Raw genomic sequence first — 9801 nt, forward strand, 5'->3', positions numbered from 1 at the left:
GTCACAGAGGCGGCAGTACCCAGAGACGATTCGCGCGCGTATACAAAATGAAGTGTGTCGTCTGTGACGCAGACAAGGCGGGCTACCGGTGCCGTGCGTGCCGTTCTGCGTACTGTTCTTCGCAGTGCTACAGGAAACACCGCATGTCGAGAGAGGAGGCCGCGGCGCAGGTGGCAAACATCAACGCCGCGACATCGTCTTTTGCGCATCTCTGCGAAACCGTCGTGGCTGCTCAGCGGCCACAGAAGGAACTTGATGAGAAGCGGCAGCGCACTGAGGCCGAAGCGGACGTCTTCTCAGACGTGTCGCGAGAGAAGGTCGCTGCCGCTGGTGCTGTGCACGGCTCAGAGAACGACGCGCCGCCGCCATCGACTGCTCCGGCGGTGGAGACTGCTTGGAAAACCGCCACAGGAGCGTCGGAGGCAAGCGGGCCTGCCTGTGCTGAACCGCAGCCATCAGCACGGACGGAGTACGCGGGGGACTCTGACGCAGTGTACATTCTGCAGGAGAAGCACCTCGGCGCCTTGGCACACGATCCGCGGGTGCGGAGTGCGCTGCGCAGTCCGTCACTGCAGAAGCTCATCAAAACCATTGACAGCAGTCGCTCCCGGCTGGACGCGCTGGAGGCGGCGCAATACAACAACGCCGACTTCAAGGGCTTTTGTGATGCGGTGCTGCGCGTGATTGCGGAGGTGGAGGGCCGGTGAGGGCTCTGCGCACGACAACATCTTCGCACAGCAGGGGGCGGACGCCAGTGACATGTCTCATTCAAGTAGGAGTAGTTGATGGGAAGCCCTGGATGGAGAAGAGAGAAGACACAGTCGTGCCTCAGCACATATCTTCGGGCGGAAAGCCGTGCTCCTCTTCATCTCTCTGCCCACCTCTCTCACGCTCCTTGTTGCACGCCTGCTTCCGTGAAGGGCCACGCCACGGCTGTAAGAGCGGGATACCTCCCCCTGCACACACACACACACACAAAACGAAAAACACACAAATAACAGTGCTGAAAAGGGTGAGATCGCTAGCGCGCACGTGCAAGGCCGGAAGATGTGCGCATGTGTGCGTGTATGGCGGTGTGTGTGTGCGCTTGCTTTGTAGGCACTGCCGCCGAGAGCGGAGGGACAATTCGTTCGTCGTGCCGTTGGCACTCTGTCGCCCTCCGCGCCCCCACTCTTCACGCTGATGTAAGCTGACGGTTACCCCTAAACGTCAGAAGTCATTAAAAACAGACGAGAGGGCGAATGATGCTGAACTGTTCTCTGGCGTCTGCGTTTTCTTGCTGCTCTTCATTCGCCTCTCTCCTGCGCTGACCGACCACTAACTCCCTCCTCCTCCTCACTGTCTCGTTGCGCGTCTGCACTGTTTCATGCCCGCCGACGTGCATGCGCAACATACGTGGTGCCGCGTGCTGGCTCGATTCTGCATTTCCCCTCCTCACCACCTCTCCCTTCTCTTGTCTGCACGTGCCCACATTTGTGCACATGGAAAATGAGCGCGGCTCACAAGCTTGCATGTACGCATCTCCTGTCTATCGGCGTAGATCACTTTCGTTCTCTTTTGTTTGTCTGTCAAGCCGGCCAGCCCTTCCTCCTTGCAGCACCCACGGCCTCCACATCGAGGGAGGGACTGTCTTTCTTTTCGACATCGTTAGCAGCTGAACACCCGCTTTCCGTGACGGCACTGGTTCGTCTTCACATTTTCCTCCGTTCCCATTCTACTCCTCCTTTTTTTTTTCGTTGTCTGACGCACGCCGTCGCCCACTCCCGCACGTACACGGCACACGCCGCGTGACATAGAGCGTAGCATCTCTCTCTCTCTCTCCCCCTCGCTGTGCGTGTTGTTCTTGCCCCGTCTCCTTTCGTTGATTCGCGCCTCGCCCGTGGCGCTAATTCCTCAAAAAAAATTTTTTTTTTGTTTTGTTTTTGCCCGGCTGCGCAAGAGCCGGGCCGCCTGTGTGTCGAAGGCTAAGAACACAACTCGCAAGCACCTTTGTATCGGAGCTCGAGCGAGAGAGAGCGGGGTAAGAGAGAGAGAGAGAGTGAGTGAGTGAGTGAGTGATCAACGCGCGACGCAGACGGACTGGTTGCGCAGGTTCCACACACGGGACAACACACAAAAGACGTGCTAGCGACGCAACGAAACGGCGCCGTGCGAGTGCGAAGAGCGAGCTGGAGAGAAGGAAACATCGAGGAGGAAAAGCGAGAGGCACTTGCTTTTTTGGTCCTTGGCGCTCGCGCCGAAAACAACAATAAAAAAAAACAAATCGAGGGAGAGGACACACACACAAACACACACACACACTCACACACACACACACACACTCACACACACACACACACTCACACACACGAAGAAGGAGGAGTGACACAGCGCAGGCGCCATATTCACTGGCATTGTCCATAAGCGCAAAACAGCAAAGGAACGTGAAGAGAGCTGGCACTGCCCCCCCCCCCCTCCCACCTCGCCCCCGCATCACCTCTCGTTTTTTTTTTTCACCACCACCATCACCTTCTCCTGACAGCTTGCCTCGTGGCGGTTCAAAGGCCGTGCGTCAAACAACAGCAAAATACAACCACCCAAACCACAGGCGACAAACAGAGAGCACTACGGAGAGCACTTCAAGCTTTAGCAGAAAGCACACAAACAGTGGACGTTACCAAGTAACCAGGCACACAGGCACATACACACACACACACACACACATCCCCCCCGGTAGGGCGCACAGGTACATTATATATATATATATATAATATAAGGAGATAAGAGGAGCGGGGATCGACCTTGTCGGCACTTTGAAGGAGCGTATACACGAAGGTGAGCGCACAAGCTGAAGAAAAACAAGCCAAAAATCCCTCAACACCGAAGACACACACGCCCGCTCTCCCCAAGAAAGCGTTTGAGGGACGACGACGAAGAGAGAGAGTGTGTGAGTGAGAAAGGGAAAGACAGCGGCTGCAGGCTTTCTATTACGCAAGCGCATACACAAGACGCACTCCGGTGTATATAATTCGAAAGGGACACCGACATTTTTTGTTGAAGGAAAGACGAAGGATCTTCCTCTGCGCTGATTTTGTTCTTTGCTTCGTTGTATTCTGCGCGTTCTCTGTTCGTTAGCCTTTTTTCGTTTCAGAGGCTTGAACACACAAACACACACACACACACACACACACACACACGCACACGCACATACACACGGACACACACGTACACAGAAACTCAACGGCCGCTTCTTCTCTTTCCCCGTCCTCGACCTCTATCTCTCTGCGTCGATTTGCTCTTTTTCTTCTAACAAGAAGGGCTAAGTATCCGCCCATAGCCGCAGACCCACTCCCCTCACCTCCCTGCCGCTGTTGCCACCCACTTCTCTCCAGATTTTCACATTCAAATCTTCAACAAATCCCTCTCCCACCTACCCCAACACCGCAGAAGCGAAGCGGCCGACCACACGCGCATAGCAACAACAGCAGAAAACCCGCGCTGGACGACACTCTTTTTCGACGCTCTCTTCTTCGTCTTTGTGTAATATCTATCTATTTGTTTCCTTTTCGTGAAGCCCTTTTTCTTTGTGTTTTGCTTGCTGCTGGCGCCCCGGTCTTTTCCATCTCCCTCTTTGGTGTATGTGGAGGAGTGCGCGCGCTGTTGATTGACGCATTGCACACCACGTTGGTTTTGCGCATGATCTGACGCCCGTCTTCGGCCCCCCTCCCCTCCCTTAGCATCGCTAATTTTCCTCCTTTGTTTTCGTCCCAACGCACTCTCCCGTTTGGTTTTAGTGGCTTTCGTTTACGTGGTTTTAGGCCTGCTGGTGCTTCCTCTTTGTGTGGCCGTCGTTGCATTGTTGCTGCTGCTGCTGCTGCTGGTAGGGTTCACTTCCGTCTCGGCAGGCTTTCGCAGGCTCCTCCTCCTTTCTCTCTGCGTCCTGGTGCCCTTTGCCTGTTCAGCACTGCAGCGGATCCCCCTGTCGCTGGACCACATTTTCACGCCTGTGGTGAAAGTGGACCGAGCAGGCCATTGTCAAGTACCATAGCTCTTTTTTTTCCTTCTGTGTGCCTTGAATCCTACACGAGGGATAACGAAGTCGTTGTGCCTACGCACCCACGTAAGACCTATCCCGCTTCCATCTGTTTTCATCTTTTCGGTTCGTTTCTTGTCTTCTACCCTCATCCTCTTTCTCGATTCGTCTGCCATCCTTTCCCTCCCCACTTCTTCTCTTCGCTTGCGCAGGAGGCCCGTCTTTTGGTGCTGGATTTGCGTCCTCTTTACATCTCTCTTTCTCTCTCTTGCGCACCTTGGTCAGCTCGAGAGCCCGCTAAGCACCGGCACACAGGCACCTGCAGCCTACTTTCGCTGGATCGCAGCAGCTGGGTGGCCGCGCAGGTCTTTCTACTCTTTCTCCGCTCCTCTTGTTTTGTCTCTTGCTTGTACCTTTTCCAGTGCTGTTGTGTTGCTTCGTTTCTTGTACCATTTGTCTGCCCTGGTATAACCGAAGCACTTCTTCAAAGTCCTCCTCGGCTTGTGTTGTGTCTCTTCGCCCACTCCGATCCCCTCTTTCTCTCGTTGATTTCCTTTCTGTTCTGCTGTTTTGTGCGTCTTCTTCCGTGTTGTTGGCGTCTCCTGCATCGCCCATCAAGCGTTTCGGTGTTCTCGTCTCCTTTTTTTCGTGTGTGTGCTTTACGGTCTGGAGTTGGCTCAGCCACATACCGTGACGACGGCGTTCTCTTCTTCGCTTGGGCTCTGTTCTTGCCTTGCCTTCCCTCCCCACGCCTTCCGCCTCTTTTCGTGTCGTCGTCTTTGTCTTGCACTGTTCGTGTGTGTGGAAGCTGCTTCATCGTTGAGAGTGTGTTGATTTTCCCTTTCTCGCCCCTCCTTTTGTTTGTTATTTCAAAAGTTTGCCAAGCACTTCCATACACGCATACATAACAGACATACAACCTACACGCACACACACGCACACACACGCACACACACGCCAGAGACAACAGGCGGCACTCTTAAGCACTTCAAGGCAGCGAAGAAAACAGAAAGCGACGACAGCGTTTCCTCCTCCTCCTCCTCCTCCTCTCTCTCTCGCATACAGATACATAGCTATATATATATATATAACTATATATACATGTATATCTATGCACCTATCTCTGTATATCTATTACTGTTATTATTACCCTTGATCACTCTCGGCCCTCCTCTGTCTGTCTGTCTCTCTCTCTCTCTCTTTCTGTTCTTACCTTCTCCATTTCTGAGGAGGTGTGGGCGTGCTGGAGCGCTTGTCGCTGCGGAATTGTTCGCCTGGTCGTTTGCCCCCGTGCGAGGCGTGTGTACGCTTGTTTCGTAGCTGTGCTTTCCCATCATAATCGTGCCTTTCTCTTCGTCGGCCTTAAGTCCCTCACCCCCCTCGCCCTCCCCCGATTTGTTGCCACTGGGTGATTGAGGGCTGTTGTCGTTGTCTTGCCTCCATCGTTTCTCTGTTTATGCTCGCTCGCTCGCTCTCTCTCCCTCGGTGAGTGACTGTGCCTGTTGCGCGCACTTTCCCTTCGTTGCGGACTTTTCGTTTTCCTCACGTTTCCACGTTCTTCGTTGCTTATTCTTCTCCCCGCTCCTCTCCTTGTCGTTTCGTATTATTATTATCATTCACTGTTCACGCTCCTCTCCGTCACTCGCGCTTCGTGCCACCTGTGCCACGCTGTGCACACAATTTTTTGTGTGTTTCCGTTGCTGTTCTGCCTTTCGTTGTGTGTGGGATCTCTTCGCCTCTCACTTGCTGCCCCTCTGCTCCCTGGCCCCACTTTGTCTTGCACGTGCGTGCGTTCAGGTAGGGTGAGCGGTTGTTGTCGTTGCTGTGGATTCCGGTTGCAGAGGGCATCGCAAAGGGCTATCGAAGGGATCTTCGTCCTGCCTCGTGTGTGCTCCGTTCCCTTTTCGTATTCAGCTTCCCACCTTCCGTCTTGCCTCCGAGGGTCTTCTTCGTTGCTTCGTTCGCTCACGCTACCCCTTTCACTTGTGTGTCGTCATTCTGCCCCCCCCTCCCTCCCTCTTTTTTTGTTGTTTTGTCGTTTCTCTCTTTTTTTGTACACGCGCGTCGGTGGCTGGCGTGTGTGTGTGTGTGTGTGTCTGTGTGTGTGTGCGCGCTTAACGCTTTGCCCATAAGTAAGCACGTTTCTCGGTATATATATATATATATATATATTTGGTGCGTGCTGGACAGGAAAGAGGGCGAGAGAGAGAGAGGGACTAATGCTTTTCCGTGATCAGCACGACAGCGGCAATGGTGCAGACGCCGTGGGTACAGGCGTGGCGAATCAGCACAACGAAGATGACGAGACATGCTCGACTGGTGAGCGGAGCTACACGAGCGCCGAGTCCGCCACTGCGCAGAGCTTCGAGCATCGCATGGAGCAGCTGCAAAACACGATGAACATGATGTCCGACATCAGCGGCGGATCCGATGCCTTCTCCAAGGCAGGGTCTGGCATTGACGGCGGTGCACAGACCTACCTCACGCCTGGCTACCAGCTCTTTCCCAAAGCCGATGGCGCGTACGCTGACACCGACTCCGATGACGTCGATGATGTGCAGAAGAGTCTGCCAGTGATGGGGCATGTCAACGACGGTGGCGATGGAGGGTCGAAGCGTGCTAGACACAACACCACGTCCTCCGGAAGGCAACCCGCAAGCTTTATAGATGAAGACGAGGAGGACGCCGATTACTTGGCGTCGCTACTGAGAAACATCGAGAAGCACGCTGAGCGGCTCGACACCCAGTTTCACCGCTACCCACCTTCGGATGTGATCAAACAGCAGATGGCTACGACGGCTCCGCCGAGTGAGGAAAAGGCGAAGGACCACGCCGCGGCGACCGGCAACGGCGCCGCGTCGGCTGGATCCTGTGGTGCGACCGCCTCGGCGGGAGAGGGCAGCGTCGCTGAGGATCAGTCAGGCAGCGGCAGTGCTTTCTCCCCCAGGTCGTCGCCGCAGGCACTGAGGGCAGGATCACCCGCACCGTCACCGACCGCTGCGGCGGCACCGGCGTCGTCGAACAGCCCAGGTACAAAGCTGTTCCTGGGAGGCCTGCGCTACGAGGTCATTCAAAGCGGGCGGCACATGGTGAGCTGGATCTTCCAGGTCGCTTGCGGCGTGCACCTGAGCCCGTCAAGCATTCTTATACATCGCAAGACGAAGAATGGGCGCTCAAACGTGGCACCAACGGGGTGTGCGTCTGTGTTTATCACCAACGACGCCGATGTGCAGGCGCTCCTGGATATGAACCAGCGCATCTACTGTGCTGAAGAGGGCGTCTATGTGTCGCCATCACCTAAGATCATGAAGGAGCTTATCGCATCAAAGGACATAGTCGATGTGACCGGAGGCCGCGTGCGGGGGCCCACCCATCCCGTCGTGATTGAGCGTGCCTACAGTCTCAGCCACCACCATGGCCACCGCGAGAGTAGCGGCAGCGGCACCCGCGGGCACGGTGGCGCTGGGGGCGGTGCAGCGGCTAGCGGCGGCGGGGGCCACCGCCACACACGCACGACTTCGTCTGCTAGCACGGAGAGCAACCTGTCAAGCCAGCTCCGGGGACCCATGCCGCCGCCGTACGGGAGTGTACCGCCACCTCAGTACGGCGCCGTACACGCCTCTCCTTCGGGTATACCGGGCAGCCTGCAGCCACCGTCTTACACGCCATCTACTGTCTCCAGCTCCACGGGGATGGGCTGCATGCCAGTGGCCGGAAGCGTGCCAACCAGGTCAAGCAGCACCACCCTTTATCCCTCCAGTGCCGTCCTGTCAGGGCAGTCGTCGCCGTCGACGCAGCCGCTTCTCGGGGACGCGCTGCCATTTAGTCCGCCGTCCGCCGCTAAGGGGCTGGATCCGCAGCGCGTGACGTTTCACGCCTACTTGCGCAGCGACGCCGCGGTACACAGGAGCCCCACCGCGCCCTCGCCCTCAGGCTTGTCTTCCACCACTTGCAGCTCCGCAGCGCACCACACGGTGCTGTTCATTGCTGCTTTGCCGACTGAGGCGACCTCAGACTACGTCTCGTGGCTTTTTTCGCTCATGAGCATTACGCTGCCCCCTTCCCACATCCACATCATTGGCGGCGGAGGTAGCAACCCTGTCGTGAGCGGCCCTCCAGGCGGGGCTTCGTCAGCCGGCGTTGGCAAGAACATGTCGGACAGCTGCGCCACAGTAAACCTCGGCGAAGGCGACATCCCCATTGCACTCAACTACCATCGTCGCGTGCTGTGCACCTCACGAGGTGTGTGGATAGGCCACTCAGCGCAGGACATTGCTGCTCTGCGGGCCAGCGACGCATCTTTGCGTGACTGCCCAGCGCTGCACGTGGATCGGCGCATGTCTGCGCAGACGGCCGCCGGCGGTGGGAGTGGCAGCACTGCCTCACCAGAAACTCCAGTCTATACGCACGGCGGCGCAGGGGGTGAGTTTGGTAGCAGCGATGTCCCGCCTTATCCGCCGATGCAGGTGCCGTACTCACCACCCGTCTTTGGCGGCATGCCGGTGATGCCGGCGGCTACTGTTGGTGGTGCCGTGAACGGGATGCCGTTCCCGATGCAGTGGGGCTTCGGCATTCCCTCTTCATCTGCCAACTGCATGCGCGCAGGCGTGCCGCCGCCGCCCCAGGCGGCGATGATGGGCGGCGCTGTGGCTCCTGCCATGAGTGCTGGAGCTCCGCCACCGCCGCCGAATGCGACGATGCCGCCCCCGTTCCCGTTCCCGCAGACGGTTACGATTGGTGACCGTGTCTATCAGCTGCCTCACGGCGCAACGCTGCAGTTTTTGCCAGTCATCACTCCCGCCGGCGGTGCTGGCGCGGGCGGCGAGGCTGAGGCCGGTGGCACGGGTGGCGCTGCTGGAGGTCGTCGGCGGAGCGAATCTTCAGGTCATCGGCACTCCTCGAGCCTGGAGGCGCCGGCAACACCGAGAACCGGCTTACCTCAGCCCGACATACCGCTGCACTTCAGCACGCGACTCTCGTAGAGGCGCTGAGTCGTCAAACTGTGCGTCTGTGTGGGCGGCTATGGCGCATTTCGTAGGAGAGAGAAAGGGCAGCGTGCACAGACCGTCGAGCAGCGAAGCAATGCACGCGTGCATTTTCTCTTTCTTTGCTCGCGTGAGTCATTTATGTCTGTTGTTGATGGCCGCTCGCCGTTGTTCCCTCACAAGAACAATAACAACGAAATGACTGGCGCTGGTCTTGTGCGGCGGTTTTGCTATCTTTGCGGCAGCTGTGCTTACTTGCGCATTGCTTCTTCACGTGCTTTTCTGGTGCCATCCGCTGTTGCTCATGAGGATATGGTCACGGGCACGGGATGGAGCGAGCAAAAAAAAACAAGGAAGGAAAGCAGGAGAGCCACCATATATATATATATATATATATATATATACGAATACGTGCTGCCGACACGTGCTATGCTGCCTCCCTCTCTCCTCTCACTTGCTTCCTTTTTTGTTTCTCCCCCCCCACACACACATCTACACCCACACCACTCCATTTCCTTCGCCACTCTCTCTTAGTGTTTTGTTTTGTCGTGTCGCTATCGCCGTGCTCGCGTCATGTGTTGCCTCTCGAGGCAGGGCCTTTTTTAGAAAAAATGTTTGTCCCTTTTCTCTTGTTGTCTTTTGCTCGTCGGCCATTTTTTTTGTGTGTGTGTGTGTGTGTTTATTTATAAGTGTGCTCTCCTCTGACTCTTGGGCACTTGTGCTTCTCTGTGTGCTTTTTATTTTTTTTTGCCGCTCGTGCGACTCGTTGCGCCCCTCTCGCTCTCGCACGCGCTCATTCTGTGC

At 56.4% G+C, this 9801-nt stretch overlaps 2 protein-coding genes across 2 annotated transcripts; both read left to right on the forward strand.

Moving 5' to 3' along the window:
• Positions 1 to 47: 47 nt before the first annotated feature.
• Positions 48 to 707, forward strand: LMJF_33_2120 (conserved hypothetical protein; the record flags this gene model as incomplete). Its single annotated transcript, XM_001685921.1, has 1 exon — positions 48 to 707. One exon carries the CDS (start codon positions 48 to 50, stop codon positions 705 to 707), a length of 660 nt encoding a protein of 219 aa, XP_001685973.1.
• Positions 708 to 6231: 5524 nt separating this feature from the next.
• On the forward strand, positions 6232 to 8994 carry LMJF_33_2130 (conserved hypothetical protein; the record flags this gene model as incomplete). Its single annotated transcript, XM_001685922.1, has 1 exon — positions 6232 to 8994. One exon carries the CDS (start codon positions 6232 to 6234, stop codon positions 8992 to 8994), a length of 2763 nt encoding a protein of 920 aa, XP_001685974.1.
• Positions 8995 to 9801: the final 807 nt, after the last annotated feature.

The sequence above is a fragment of the Leishmania major genome, chromosome 33 (assembly GCF_000002725.2).
Source record: "Leishmania major strain Friedlin complete genome, chromosome 33".
Lineage (NCBI taxonomy): Eukaryota > Euglenozoa > Kinetoplastea > Trypanosomatida > Trypanosomatidae > Leishmania > Leishmania major.